A 16,750-nucleotide genomic window follows, 5' to 3' on the forward strand; every position below is an offset into this window, starting at 1 on the left:
TGCTGACATACTAGCACAGTCAGATTCTCATTTACCCGAAGAAGATGGAAGGAAGACTGATTATAAGTGATAAAGCTGTACCTGGTGGCGATGTCAGTGGCAGCACAAGCTACGATACCGGTGATGATGGTGACGCTGGTACTACCATTAAGAAAGCCCCTATACGTGGCATGGATGTTGACTCCAGTGATTGTATTGTACTATGATTTTATAAAATATAATTTTTTTTTAATAATATAACAATTTGTCAACTCTTGTTAAACTAATGAGTTATGAATCAAAAATTATAAGCAGAAAATAAAATTAAATAACATTATATAAACTGTAATAAATGCAGTCCCATATAATTATTTAAATAAGAGATTAAAATTAGTTAGCAACCATGTAAGTATATGTGGATTAGAGGTTTACGCCGATCCTTTTATCGGCGGCGGCGGCGTACTCCGGTATTCTCACTTTAAAAAGCTTGATCTTTCTATTTAAAAAAATAATATTTAGGAAACGTTTTGTTTGTATGTATTTAAGGAAATCAACGGTTTGGCCATTTCGGAAAGATCCGGGGTTTTGCCTCAAAATATCGCAGATCGTTCAAACATTTTCAGGAGTAGCTCCTTGCGGAGGGATTGTCCCACGTTCACTTACTCCCGAGAGGCTTCGAACAAAACCCCGGTCTTTGGAAATGCAGCGTCTGCTGAAAAGAAATAGAGATACATAAAATGGTCACAATTTTGTCTGTATATTTCGGCGTAGTTTGTGGCTCCTTGGCGGTCACGCACAAAGGCGACTTACCGTTGCTATTAATGGTTCTTTTAATACTCATGCCTCTAGTTGACAGGTAGCCTCCAGTTTTTCGGCTGTTTTTAGGAGCTACATTTCCTGATGTGCGAACAGTAGCAATCCCGACCACCAGTCGCTACCACACCTCCTGACCCTCACACCATATGAAAGCACAGAAGCTATAGGACTGCGACTTCGAACTCATACCTTCGGCGACGTCACTGTCTTAGAAGCTCTAGGTGTAGCTCCGAAGACTTTCTAACGGATGTTTTTGTCGTGCTATGCTTGCCGATCTACACCAGAGAAACACCTTGAAACGTTGAGAGTGCCTATTCGGTCAAAGATGCCGCCCTCTAAATCATAAGCAGTCTAAGTTGATATCATTGCGTAACTCATGGGTGAAAATCGTATAATCCTCGGAGCATCTACATAAATAAAATTTTACAAGGACCCTGGATAAAATTTTAATATATAGACCAAAGTTTGAAGACGATTGTGTTCACAACATTGATTTCTATAGTCTTCGTTAAATCGAAACGATATTTTAGAATGAAAGTCGACCGATTTTAAGTTGAAAGATGTTAACTGCTGTTTTCCGGCCTTATGATATAAGAGCTTATTATAGATGACCGCGTAGCTTCAGTTTTCATACTAGTTCGACTGTCCACCACGGCGGCGGCGTTTATCGGCGGCGTATATCTCTAATGTGGATACAATATTTGAACCGTTTATTGAAATTGGCACAATTACATTTTCGAAATCATTGAACTTATTGGAATTTTGGTAAGCTACAGGTATTTCCATTCAAGCAAGCATTCTTAAAGCCGTATTCGAAAAAATTTAACTAAATCATAGGCAAAAATATGAAATTTCTTTTTTAGTTTTTTTGTTAATAATATTACTGACATGAGTCCAGTTGATAATAAAATAATCGTAAAATTGAACATGTTTATAATCCAGACTGAACTCTACATAGAGTAACCTACCTCTACCGGTAGTTGATAATCAATCTAAATAATTCGATACATAGAAAAATGTACTTGTGACACTCTACAAATAAACGGCTCATCTGTATGGTTATGCGCTATTATTAAAAATACTTTTATATTGTTTCACCTGAATCACCAAAAAAGCTAAATAAAATGTGTTTTTAAACAAAAAAAAAAGCTAAAACTTTAAGGCAACTTTTCAATCATTTTGTTCACTTTCTTTCATAACAACATAACATAACAGCATAAACATTTCATACATTTAATAATTTTTTAAATTAATTCGTTCTTCAATTTCATAAAATATAAGGCAATTTACAGATTCTATCTGTTTTAAATTTTTTTAAAATCACCAATTTCATAAAAAACAACCGTTTAAACATATCATACTTCTAGTAGAAATTAAAATTAATTTGTACTTCAATTTCCTAACATATAAAGCAATTTAAAAGGAAAGGTAGTGTTTTATGCACACGTTTTTAAGATTAATAAACATCAAACATTTTAATAATGAACTTACACCTGCGAACAGAAAAATAGCAGTCTCAATTCTTAATAAATTTCGTCAATTAAATACTTTTTTATTTCCGATACTACACGAAAAAACTTCCATGATTTTTTTTAACTGAAGCTATGAAAAACAATATCGAAAGCGTTTTCGAAAAACGCAAAAATTTACCGAAATTTTGAACTTCTTATTTATATACAATTTTAGTATAACAAAGGACATGCATGCTATAGGTCTCTAAAAATTCTCCTTGATTTTCGAGGTTTTTTGAAGGGTGTTTGAGATTTTCTTCTATAAAAATTGTCGAACAGTTTTTTTTATGAAAGAAAATCTGAAAGACTTTTCGGTAAAAAAATACTCAAAAATCAATGCAAAATAAAAATAAAGCTTGTACTTTGTTACAGTAAAATTGACAAAACTGTATACTCAAAAAAGTTCTAAGAACCCCAAATAAAAAGTTCAAATTTAGGTAAAATTTTCTCAAATTTTTGAAAACGTTTTCGAGATGGGTTTGCAAAGTTCATAGAAGCTTTTCTTCGAAAATCGGAAATAAAAAAAGAAGTATTTAATTGACGAAATTTGTTGAAAATTGACACTGCTATTTTTCTCTTCACAGGTTTATGTTTATCGCAAGTATTAAAAATTTGATTCAACTTTTTTGAAAGTAAAACTAAGCTTAAGAAAAAGGTATTCAGTCCAACAAATTCCATAAAGTCCAAAAAACTTAATCGATATTACTCTAATAATTAAACATATGTTTGGCTCGCAAGTAAAATATACAGATATGTAAGTTAAAGTAATTTATATTGGACTGTAGCACACTGTTGAAGTAGTGGAAGTAATGAAAATGTTTACATGACCACATAAGGCGCTCTACTTGATTTCGAATAGTTTATAAACTCATTAATACACAAATTTTCAAACCATCTCGAAATGTTTTCTGTATTGGTTCAAACTCAAAACGTGTTCTAATACGTCGGTCGCTATTGTCGTGTAAACATGGTATCAGAAAATTAAAAAACGTTTTATTTCATAAATTGTTTGAACTACTACTACTTATAAATTTTATTCAAAAACGCCATATCTCATAATTTGTTTTATATGAAAATGTACTGCATTCGAAACAATTTTGAGCGTTTTTAAAACCAATTCTCTGACAGTGTCTTAGAACTTCAAGGATTATCTGTCCGGTCGGGCGATGCAAACCTAGAAATAATCAACATTTACATCCCTCCTGCCACCTGCGGGACGAATACAAATCCTTTACAGACAACCGCTTTGCTGCCCTCACTATCGCGACTGATACCCGCCAAGGGGAGCGTGCTTTCCGCAAGGTCATTGAATCCGCCTCGGTTCGCTTCATTCCCGAAATTCGGTCTCATTTCCCGGCGGATGCCGCAAACTTAGCGAGAGAACGTGACCTTATAAGATAGCTCGATCCCGGCGACCCCCAAATAAGGGATATAAACCAACGCATCCGAATGCTTGTGGATGAACACAAGCGGGCGAAATGGGAGGAGCACCTAAGCGGTTGTAACCTCTCTGCCGGGGTAAGTAAACTTTGGTCCACCGTAAAGTCCCTATCGAATCCGTTTAGGCACAATGTCAAAAGTTCCATTGCCTTTAGCGATAAAGTGCTGTCGGCTAGCTAGCCTGTCATCAGCATTACTTCAGAAAACTCCATAGCACCACCACCGCCCTAAATGCCATTAGCACCCAGATAAATTGCGGTTTAAATCAAAACCCCCACCATAGAACAGTACTCGTAGCGCTAGACCTATCAAAAGCTTTTGGTACGGTCAACCATGGCACGTTACTGCAAGACCTGGAAGGGTCTACCCTTCCCCCATGTCTTAAAGGGTGGACCGCAAATTATCTGGATGGTCGGCAGGCATAGGTGCAATTTAGAAACGGTACATCTAAGCAAAGAAGAATTAAACAAGGGGTGCTACAGGGTGGTGTCCTATCCCCACTTTTGTTTAACTTCTACATATCAAAGCTACATTCGCCACCAGAAGGAGTTACTATCGTTTCCTGCGCCGATAACTGCACAATAATGGCCACAGGCCCATGCCCACAGATCAATGAACTTTGCAACAGAATAAACGGCTACCTCCCTGATCTCTCCAGTTTTTTCACCTCGCAAAACACCCCTAAATCTTGGGTGTAACGTTCGATGAGGATCTACATTTTGGTGAGCATGCAACCGTAATTGTACCGAAAATCCAGAGCCGTAATAAAATCCTCAAATCTATTGCTGGCAGTACTTGGAGAAAAGATAAAGGATCGCTCATTACCTCTTTCAAAGCAATTGGCCAGCCGATTGCATACTCGCGTCCCCTATATGGTCGCCAAGCCTAAAAACTACTCACTGGAAGAAGCTGCAGGCCTCCCAAAATACTGCTCTCAGAATCGCCACGGGCTGTCTTCTCATGTCCCCAGAACACCATCTACATAATGAGGCGAGAATACTCCCCATTAGGGAGAGTTGCTAACCAAACAGTTCCTGTTGAATATCCAGAAACCTGGGCATCCCAACAGCCATCTGGTTGATGAGCCAACTCCGCCTAGGGGCTTAAGGAGTCATCTCCGTAAGCATTATGAGGAAATATGGCACCTGAGAACTCAGCCGTATGAAGAAAAAAAACACTAGCAGGTCCTTGGTGAACTCCACAAACAGGCGTCGGACCTTTATGCCAGGAATTGCCCGGTGAATCCAGTACTCGGGGAACAGTACCCAAAACTTGCGGAAGAGGAACGCATACTCCTCAAGGAAACGCGAGTCACTCTAGCTCAACTTCGATATGGATACTGTAACAGGTTAAATTGTGGCCTTACCACTGCAATCAACAATATGCTTGTCCATACTGCATGGACCTAATGTAGTGCGTACAGCGTCCACAATTGATTGCGAGGCATTGATGTTGGACATGAGTGGCTCATATTCACCCTCAACCGTGCGTGCCATTGGTGAGATGGTAAGTGTAAAGGTCAAAGTTGTTGTTTTTAATAAATCAGCTGTTGCAAGTATGCAATACAAAGAGGACCTGCAAACGTGAAAGATCAATGTAATTGCCAAACAAAACATTAATTTCGAATATCAATACCTAACGTAACGTGGTGAGGAGTTACCTTGATCTTCTACTACATATTTTGTGGTCACCAGTGGTGGTAATAAACCCTGTTGATTAGTAATAAAAGCACAACCAGCGCTACTTTGATTTTCAATGATAACGCTTATCGGATTTGGCATCTGATCGGGATCTAAATGGCGTTGGGCTTCATCATACTGTTGCGGCTGTTGATATATACCAGTACCAGGTGCAGGTGATTGCTAAAAAAAATAATAGAAAAATAATCATCAGCAATATTTGAAATATATTAGTTATATATTATAACCAGGACGTCTGGATATTGGGGGTTTACCCGGCATGGGCATTGGCGCCTGTCCAGGTTGTGTTGGTGGCATGATTTGACCCATGTAACCACCTGGTGCACCTGGTTGTTGTAGAGGATAACCTGGCTGCTGAAGTTGTGGAGGATAACCAGGTGGACCAGGTTGTGGTGGATAGCCCGGCTGTTGTGGCATTGGCAGATAACCAGGCTGCTTATGCAGCATAAAATATATATGCAATGAAATGTAATTCTTTCTTTACAAAAAGTTAAAACGCTTAACAAAAGATTTATTTTGTTTTGTTTTGCGCTCTTTGAGTGAAGTTGGCTGCCATAGTTCTATATGTCAAAAAATTTCCTTGGTGTATAGACTTCATTCACAATAGAGCCATTTTTTCTATTTTCAACACTACCTCTCAACTCGGTTATTGATTAGCCGACTTCGCGAGGACTGGATAAAATAAGCGAGTTAGTGTTATTGCTTTGAATGTAATTCGATGAAAAAGCGAGTGTTCTTTTCGTGCTCCCTTAGAATAGAACGCGCCTAATATATGTAGGGACTATTTATGAAAAATATGTTTTGTAAGAAACTAATGATTACATTTATTAAACTTGAAAAGTTCTTATTTACAATTTGTGTCTGTACTCTTTCAATTTCCTGGATCTTCCGAAATTTGTAACTTTTTTTGAAGTTAATTATACATATATATATTAACTTATTTATTCATAACACATTTAAATATACCTACACAAAGCATTACTGCATACACACCCCCATCTATACTTGCTGGCTTTTTTCGCTGGTGCGAGCAGCAGTGAACAAATTTGCTTGGAAAAAAAGTACAGATGAACAAAAAGAACAACTTGTTCATTCATCAGAAAAAGAACAAAAGATTCGAATCTCTGAAATGAACGAAAAAGCACAACTCTACTTGTTATAATTTTATGTTCTCTACAAATGCAACAGCGAAGTATCTTCAGGTACCCCATGCCATGCCGGCATGGTGGAGGGGTTTACTTGAAGTTACTTTACCAGGTCCTGATTCTAGTTATCTGAAATCTCCTTGAGTCCATTGTTCCTTTGGCCTCTCAGAAAATATCTAATTGTATAGCCCTATTTATAGAACAATATTCGGGTTATATTAAAAACTTTTAATCTATCCTTACTGATATGAGTTTCTATTTCATTCTAGGTAATTTGATTTTGACTATGTGAGCATAGCAATTTCCAAATATCATGTGATGCCCGTACCCTAACAAGCATATTCCGCCCTATTTTGCATTTCGACTTGGATTGGATTTTTTTCGATTTGGCAATTTTGGTATTCTGTGTTCCAATCTCTTTCGATCCAACTTCGAATCTTTCGATTTTGTGTATTCTGCATTTTGATCGTAGCTCCGTTTTTCTAAGTTGCAAATTAGTTGGCGGAAAAATATTTTATTTTTATTTTTTTAATAATTTATAATAGAATTTTAGCAAAAATGTAAGTAAAACTTGTTGAGAAACGTAAAAAGTTTGATGATGATTGTTTTTTATATGTTTCCAGGTCAAAAACAACATGTCGATGTCGAAGTCTTTGGATGTATTTGCCCCGCAAAAGTATCTAACACATACTTGAAAGCATCCTTATTAAGTCGAAAGTTTTTTAACCTAAATAGGAAAATAAGTCATTAAAATTTATCACTTTTAAGTTAAATTTCTTACAATTCGGCACTCATCTCAAATGGATTACACAAATCTCGCAATATTTGCCTTTCCATTCTCGCCTGGCCATTTTCGTATGCGTTGCTTTCCAACTCCATAAATAATGCCGCGGCTATTGATTCCATTATAATGGACAGCTATAATTTGTGTCTGTTCGTTGGATCCAGTTATATGCCAAAGCAAGTTGCCCGAGTAGAGGAAGTTGAAGCAAAAACGTAAACAATCCTTGCGGAAAGAATAAATAAATCTTCATAAAGTATTTTAGGCCACTGCAATGAAATTAGCATCCATAGAATTCAGAAAATGTCAGCTATATTCGTGCAGGAATCCGTTTTAACAAAACTTGGTGGCCACTGCAGGGAATTGGACAAAAGAACGACAAAAACACACTTACAATTATGAAAGCACTTCACTCAAAAAAATATAACACCGCGCAATATATTCTATTCCTTTTCTTTGTACAAAATGGCTTGGATAATAAAATATAAACGTTTTTCAGTGTTTTTTACAAATTTTCGTCAATTTATTTTGTTCCAGTGTTCACACATTCCGTACAGACAGCTGATTTCGAAAAATCATTTGCTCTTCCTCTTCTCGTTACAACAAGTGTAGAGGCGCTGGAATTCAGTTTGATTTGAGTTGTCAAGCAGTTTCGATTAAGACGATATCTAGCGAGCAATAGCAGTATTATTTTGAAAGTCAGTACATTTAAGCTATCAGTTTGGTTATTAAGCCAGCTAGTTGCAAAGTATAAGTGTTATTGTGAAGTACTTTAATAAAGGCCATTTTTCCATTATTCAATATTGGAGGTATTTATTCAACAGTTTAGTGATACGAACTTGGCAAAAAGGCAAATAAGAGGAGTTGCGAGAAAATTCGTTACAGTATTTATGTAGCTTGCGCATGTCAATATACACATATGTAAAGTTTACTAGGGTCATAAGGAGATAATTTGAATTGTAAAAACCATTATAAATATGAATTATTTATTAATTAAATATTATTTAAACAAAAAGGACGCGTTTCATTCATTCAAAAAGCGATTTGACAAAAGGTAACCAGTACGGGTAACCGGCAGGCCAGTTACCCGTGTTGTTGTTGCATATGTTTTGGTTAGCTATAAGGAAAATATACCTAAAGAAGTAACTTCAAAATGTAAATAACATCGAGCGAGAAGGAATGTCGAACACATTATAGGTAAGAGCGAGAAAGCGAGTCACACGTACACTATTTTGAGAGAGCGCGTGTGTTACTTCCTGCACACAAATCACACAAGAAGATTGCGCATGTAAACATTAGATCAGCTGTTTTTTGTGAGCAATTCATACATCATTTTCCTATAGTTCTTGTTTGTTTCTCTCTTTCTTTCATTCGCGCAAGCAGTCAACTGTGACGTTGTTGCGCAGAACGAAGCAATTTTGAACTCGTGAATGCACAATCTGAGTAGGTGATTTGTGCGTTCTCACAAATATTACACACAAGATTGCGCATTGCGCATGTAAACAAAAGATCAGATGTTTTTATGGGCAATTTTTACGCCATTTTCCTTTAGCTCTTGTTTTTTCTTTTTTTCATTCGCTAAAGCAGTCAAGTGTGACGTAAAGCGCAGAACGAAGCAATTTTGAACTCGTGAATACACAATATTCTGTGTGTGATTTGTGGAGCAGAAATAATGAAAGAAAGAGAGAAAGAACAAGAGCTAAACGAAAATGACGTAAAAATTGCTCATAAAATAATGTTTACATGCGCAATGCGGCACCTTCTATATTTCCATCATGTTTCTGCACGACATCAATGTAAAAGTGATTAAGACGATAATTGGTGACCAAGTTATCGGTGCCGATTAAGTAATGTTTTATGTAACGAATACAAACCCTGCTAGACAGCTATCCGTTGTTTGATGCATCAATTGACAGGTATGGCTGATGGAAATTTACATCAGGGCAAAGAAGGATAAACACAATAAGAGCCGTCACTCGTTATTTTGTGGCGAGTATCTCGCTGGAAATTGAAAAAATTGATTCCGAATGTTTTCTGAGAGGGACATTTTTAATTGTCTCGCATTTATCCATGCCGTGTTGGCCACTTGTGCAACTGTGATTTTTGGAAAGAGAATTAAATGAATGTATTAAATGCAGTCGAAAAATAAACACAAATACCCCACGAAAATGTATAGAAGACATTTATAACATCTCGCCCAAAAAAAAGTAGCGACTACCTCTCAGTATACATCGAGCAAATGCCAAAAAAATTACGAGTGACGGCTCTTATTGTATTTATCCTCTTTGATCAGGGCGTAAAGCAAATTTTCTTTCTTAGGTTGTTAGAAGCGACCTGATGTAAACATTTTGTATACGTGTATTGTTTTCCGTCTTCTTTTGCACACGAGAATTGGCATATCGCTGTCCTTTTCTTGTCTACGACCTATATTCCATCATCCCTGATGTAGATATATTTAAGGTATGTATAATGCTGATGTAGAAACCAATCAGACCTGTATAAATAAAACCACCACACAGCGCTGATGTAGAAATTTGTCAAACCTGTATAAATAAAGTCAAAAACCTTTCACATTTCAAATTTATCATTTATTTTCATAAAAAATTGTATCATATAATTAAGCGCGTTCTATTCTAAGTGAGTACGAAAATAACACTCGCTTATTCATCGAATTACATTCAAAGCAATAACACTAACTCGCTTATTTTATCCAGTCCTCGCGAAGTCGGCTGATCAATAACCGAGTTGAGAGGTAGTGTTGAAAATAGAAAAAATTGCCCTATTGTGAATGAAGTCTAAAATACACCAAGGAAATTGTTTGACATATAGAACTATCGCAGCCAACTTCACACAAAAAGCGCAAAACAAAACAAAAGAAAATATATCTTTTGTTAAGCGTTTTAACTTTTTGTAAAGAAAGAATTATATTTCATTGCATATATATTTTATGCTGCATAATACCACAACAGCCGGGCTATCCACCACAACCTGGTCCACCTGGTTATCCTCCACAACCTCAGCAGCCAGGTTATCCTCTACAACAACCAGGTGGTTACATGGGTCAAATCATGCCACCAACACAACCTGGACAGGCGCCAATGCCCAGGCAGCCACCCATGCCGGGGCAACCCCCAATACCCAGACGTCCTGGTTATAAGGTATGCTAATACAACTAATATATTTCAAATATTGCTGATGATTATTTTTCTATTATTTTCTTTAGCAACCACCTGCACCTGGTACTGGTATATATCAACAGCCGCAACAGTATGATGAATCCCAACGCCATTTAGATCCCGATCAGATGCCAAATCCGATAAGCGTTATCTTTGAAAATCAAAATAGCGCTGCTTGTGCTTTTATTACTGATCAACAGGGTTTATTACCACTACTGGTGACCACAAAATATGTGGTAGAAGATCAGGGTAACTCCTCGCCACGTCACGTTAGGTATTGATATTCGAAATTAATGTTTTGTTTGGCAATTACATTTATCTTTCTCGTTTGCAGGTCCTCTTTGTATTGCATACTTGCAACAGCTGATTTATTAAAAACAACAGCTTTGTCCTTTACACTTGCAATCTCACCAATGGCACGCACGGTTGAGGGTGAATATGAGCCACTCATGAGCATCGGTGCAATTCAAAAACGAAACATCAAAACAAAGGAGAATTAAACAAGGGGTGCCACAGGGTGGTGTCCTATCACCGCTTTTGTTTAATTTCTACATATCTAAGCTACCTTCAACACCGGAAGGAGTCACAATCGTTTCCTACGCCGATGACTGCACAATAATGGCCACAGGCCCAGGCCCAGAGATCGATGAGCTATGCAATAAAATAAACGGCTATCTCTCTGATCTCTCCAGTTTTTTCGCCTCGCGAAACCTGGCATTGTCACCGACTAAATCTTCCGCGACCTTATTTACAACATGGACGCCCCAAATGTCGACCATATTGAACATCCACGTCGATGGCACTACGCTACCGACTGTCCTATACCCCAAAATCTTGGGTGTGACGTTTGTTCAGGATCTACATTTTGGTGCGCACGCAACCGCAATTGTTCCAAGAATTCAGAGCCGTAATAAAATCCTCAAATCCCTTGCTGGCAATACCTGGGGAAAAGATAAAGAAACGCTCTTGACCACATACAAAGCAATTAGCCAGCCGATTACGTGCTACGCGTCACCCATATGGTTCAAGCCTAAAAACCACCCACTGGAAGAAACTACAGTCCTGCCAAAATACTGCTCTCAGAATTGCCACGGGTTGTCTTCTGATGTCCCCAGAACACCATCTGCATAATGAGGCGAGAATACTCCCCATCAGGGAGAGAAATGAGATGCTGGCCAAACAGTTTCTGTTGAATACCCAGAAACCTGGGCATCCCAACAGACATCTGATTGATGAACCAGCACCGCCTAGGGGCCTAAGGAGTCATCTCCGTAAGCATTTTGAGGAAATACGGCACCTGAGAACCCAGCCGTATGAAGCGAAAAAACACAAGCAGGTCCTTGGTGAACTCCATAGACAGGCGTCGGACCTTTTATGTCGGGAATTGCCCGGTGAATCCAGTACTTGAAGAAAAATATCCAGAACTCGCAGAAGAAGAACGCATACTCCCCAGGGAAACGCGTGTCACTCTTGCTCAACTTCGTTCTGGATACTGTAACAGGTTAAACTCTTACCTATCCAGAATCAACCCCGACATACAAAATGTATGCCCCGCTTGCAATGTGTCCCCACATGACACCAACCATCTCTTTAATTGTAATGTGGAACCAACGCCTCTAACACCCCTTTTCTTATGGTCCACCCCTGTTGAAACGGCAAGTTTCCTTGGACTTCCGTTAGAGGATATTGATGACAATTTGTGATCGGTCGCGGCTATTAGGTGGGGCGAGCATTGCTACAACAACAACAACAACAACAACAACAACATGAGCCACTCATGTCCAACATCTATGCCTCGCAATTAATTGTGGACGCTGTACGCACTACATTGGGTCCACGCAGAATGAGATCTATTCAAACTTCGCTATACTTTAACATACAATAATTTACCCCATTTTAACAAAACTATCATTTTTTGATTTTATTAAATTTTATAAAATGTTTCTTCCTCTACAGTGCAATTTACTTATTAGATGGTAAAGATGGCTTCGCATTATCTCCGTCAGTAACTGTGACAAGGTGGCCACAGCGTGACTCGGAGCGTCTCTTCAATAGCTCTCTAGTGGTGATGGTGACAGCAGAGAAACCCAACTGTTTACAAATGTTACACTTCAAAAAGAATCAAAATATCTGCCATTGCGTCTACGGCTCAAATACCCACAGTATATGAATGAATCGAGCGCACCTAATTGTCTGCCTAACGGATAGTATACATAATCAAATCGAAAATATTGCACCAAACGAACTGGGTCTGAATACTGAAACAGTACACATATTCAAAATCGATGAGAAGGCTGTGATGATGGTAAAGGGTGAGTTGTTGAATACCATACGAAAACCACTTTAACCCATCTATATATTTGCATTACAGCTAAAGCTTTACAAACAGCAAAAATTGCTAGCGCCAAGCAATTGGGAAGGCAGTGAAGCATTCATCACACTGTACGGATGGTGCAAAGTTAGAAACTGCTGTTGTAACTGCTGCCACCGACACAACGGTCATCTCTACTTCACCGAGTAGCGGCTCGTCCGACTATCTATCAAAGACAGTATAATCATATCTTTTGCCAACACAGGTTAGCGATGTGCTTGCACAGGAAAATATTTCAATTGAAAAACAAAAACCAATTAAGATAGTTTATTTATTATTAAAGTACTTACTTTTCTTTATATCAACTGTATTAATTTAAGTTGCAATTTCATGTGCATATATAATAAGGGATGTCGTGATACGATTGCTGTCGGAATTAGATTTGAAACCAATCAATACTCCTGCTAAGGGTTGCAGAATTATTGCTTGAATTATTAGATTTAGAACAATAATAAGTCTGACTCAATTACTAGTCGTACATTTTTACGTTCACCAATTACGACAGCAATCGGATTCCACGACACCTTTGAATATGCTTGATCTGAAAAAAGAGTAAATCTAATCAAAAATTCTACTTAGCTTTAAGTTGCAGGCTTAAATTGATTCAAATAATCAAATTTTTTATTCGAAACCATGGAAACAACTCAAATTTTACATGAATATATCACACTTCTGAATTGTCCAAATATAAAGTTAGCTGCTGCAGCAATATAGCTCAAAGCAGTTAATATATTTTTATGTTATTATTAAAGTATTTCCTTCTTTTTTATATTAAATGTATTAATTAAAGTTGCAATTTCATGTATATATGAGGCTCCAAGATGCAAAACCAGATGAATCCATGATATGTAAAACTTAGAAAAGCACAAAAAAATTTTAAATTTGTTATGAATGAAAATTGTTATGAATTTTCAATACGGGTTTTTAGAATGTTGCTAGGCGATTCAATATTGCTGCAGTTTAAATATTATTTTAAAATATCTGGTTTTGCATCTAGGCGCCTCATATATAATATTCTTTATTTGGAAAAAAAATTACTAAATCTAGTGATATGTTTTAAATAAATTTTTTGGACTGAATACCCTTTTCTTAAGCTTAGTTTTACTTTCAAAAAAGTTGAATCAAATTTTTAATACTTCCGATAAACATAAACTTGTGAAGAGAAAAATAGCAGTGTCAATTTTCAAAAAATTTCGTCAATTAAATACTTCTTGAAAATTTTACCTAAATTTGAAATTTTTATTTGGGGTTCTTGGGGTATACAGTTTTGTCAATTTTAGTATAACAAAATACTAAATTATTTTGCATTGATTTTCGAGTATTTTTTTTACCGAAAAGTTTTTCAGATTTTCTTTCATAAAAAAACTGTTCCACAATTTGTATAGAAGAAAATCTCAAACACCCTTCAAAAAACCTCAAAAATCAACGAGAATTTTTAGAGGCCTATAGCATGCATGTCCTTTGTTATACTAAAATTGATTTTGCTACAAAATTGTATACTCCAAAAATGCATAGAACCATAAATAAGAAGTTCAAAATTTCGGTAAATTTTTGCGTTTTTCGAAAACGCTTTCGATATTGTTTTTCATAGCTTCAGTTAAAAAAAATCATGGAAGTTTTTTCGTGTAGTATCGGAAATAAAAAAAGTATTTAATTGACGAAATTTATTAAGAATTGAGACTGCTATTTTTCTGTTCGCAGGTGTAAGTTCATTATTAAAATGTTTGATGTTTATTAATCTTAATTATGAGTTCGAAGTCGCAGTCCTATAGCTTCCGTGCTGTCATATGGTGTGAGGGTCAGGAGGTATGGTAGCGACTGGTGGTCGGGATTAGTACTGTTCGCACATCGGGAATTGTAGCTCCTAAAAACAGCCGAAAAACTGGAGGCTACCTTCCAACTAGAGGCATGAGTATTAAAAGAACCATTAATAGCAACGGTAAGTCGCCTTTGTGCGTGACCGCCAAGGAGCCACAAACTACGTCGAAATATACAGACAAAAGTGTGACCATTTTATGTATCTCTATTTCTTTTCAGCAGACGCTGCACTTCCAAAGACCGGGGTTATGTTCGAAGTCTCTCTGGAGTAAGTGAACGAGGGACAATCCCTCCGCAAGGAGCTACTCCGTAAACCTCTAATCCACATATACTTACGTAGTTGCTAACTAATTTTAATCTCTTATTTAAATAATTATATGGGACTGCATTTATTACAGTTTATATAATGTTATTTAGTTTTATTTTCTGCTTATAATTTTTGATTCATGACCCATTAGTTTAACAGCAAGATAACTTTAAAATACACTTGACGAATGCGTTAAGGGCTGGTGAAAACTGGCAGGATTTTCAAAATTATAAAATATATTGTTGCAACTCATACATATTAAATGTTGCTGTGTTTCAACCCAAGTACATGCCAAAATCCCAGGTATGGCTTTGTACGTTTCTTGAACTAAACAAGTATACATTTGGTTATCGTAGCTGAAATGCAATTGCGCCACCTGCTCTTCATCTGTAAAATACAAGCAACGCCTACGTGGTGCATATACGTAATGACTATACTGTGCTCCTGTATGGTGTTGCACACGTCGCAATCCATACGTTAGTTGTGAATAATACAAAGTATCAATTCTACCACATTGTAGAAATATAAGACAACGGCGCTCCTCGCAATCCAACTGTATGCAATCTATACTAGTCGCATATGCGCATAGGTGGTGTATACCGTACTCACAACTATTAGCCTTTTCAAGCTCAGTTGTATTCGATTCCGATAAAGCTATAAGTAGGAAAATATACTCGTCATATATATGAAAAACTTTATTTTAATATAGCATACCAAGTACCTACAACCAAAGCAAAGATAATTGTGAATACGGTGAAGATATGCAGCCATTGTCCTGTAGTTAACTCCATTTCGCCCTTTAATAAATGGTGCAAAAAGTCCAAATTATCCGCTGTTACTTGTTAAGATACGAGCGTATAACGTTCACTTTCCCACGAGCAGTTGAATATATTTCTATCATCAAATGTTATATCACAACGCTGTAAAAGAATGGGTACACTTCGACCTTTATCTGGCACATCGCGATACATTTCCAATGTAAGTGCCTTTTCACTTGCTACGTAACGTATACAGCTAAATCCTACATTGGGTACAGGAGCCATACAACGTACGCCACCTCCAGCATCATTTAGCCAGTCAACTAAATGTATTGATTTTACCGAACTAAAATAATAAACTTGACCGCTTCGCATAAGTAACAAAGATTTCATTTCTAGTATGAATATATCGTTCACAATTTCTCCCAATGGCAAATATTCATCATTCCATGTTAAAAAACCCGTCTTTCCAGCATCTGTACCATGATTGGTTAAGCCAAGCGGCTGGAATAATGTATCATCGTCAATAGACCACAGCAGCTTTTCGAATTCCTTGTCATCAGCATCTTCCCCAACAACCTCTACCTCATCTATGTCCATTGCCACTATGGGTGGCCCCTGTGATGTGCTTTCACATTCTGCTAATATCAAACGTTGAGAATCACTCAATATTTACTAAAATTCGTCGTCTTCGCATATAAAATCATCCTCATTATCTGACATTACAGTAATATAAATAACAAAAAAACGTCAATAATAAACAACAGATGATTTTGACAGCTGAAATGTTACCAGTGTTGTTAAATACATGCAGGGAAATTTTAACCGAGTTTGTCGTACTTTTCGCACTCGCTTAGAATAGAACGCGGCTTTAGTAAAATAATATAGCACGAAAAGAACGCCAAACTCGGTTAAAATTCCCCTGTATGTATTTGACAACACTGATAA

At 37.0% G+C, this 16,750-nt stretch overlaps 1 protein-coding gene and 1 pseudogene across 1 annotated transcript; one reads left to right on the top strand and one right to left on the bottom strand.

Annotated features, from left to right (window-relative positions):
• The first annotated feature begins 10,252 nt into the window (after nucleotides 1–10,252).
• On the top strand, nucleotides 10,253–12,119 carry LOC137239309 (protein transport protein Sec24C-like). Its single transcript, XM_067764454.1, has 3 exons — nucleotides 10,253–10,530; nucleotides 10,596–10,822; nucleotides 10,883–12,119. The coding sequence occupies exons 1-3, from the start codon at nucleotides 10,429–10,431 to the stop codon at nucleotides 11,046–11,048; spliced, it is 495 nt and encodes a 164-aa protein (XP_067620555.1). The 5' UTR covers nucleotides 10,253–10,428; the 3' UTR covers nucleotides 11,049–12,119.
• A 3,094-nt stretch (nucleotides 12,120–15,213) lies between these two features.
• Nucleotides 15,214–16,437, bottom strand: LOC137238372 (uncharacterized; annotated as a pseudogene).
• Between the last annotated feature and the right edge of the window lie 313 nt (nucleotides 16,438–16,750).

Source organism: Eurosta solidaginis, chromosome 1 (assembly GCF_040869045.1).
Source record: "Eurosta solidaginis isolate ZX-2024a chromosome 1, ASM4086904v1, whole genome shotgun sequence".
Lineage (NCBI taxonomy): Eukaryota > Metazoa > Arthropoda > Insecta > Diptera > Tephritidae > Eurosta > Eurosta solidaginis.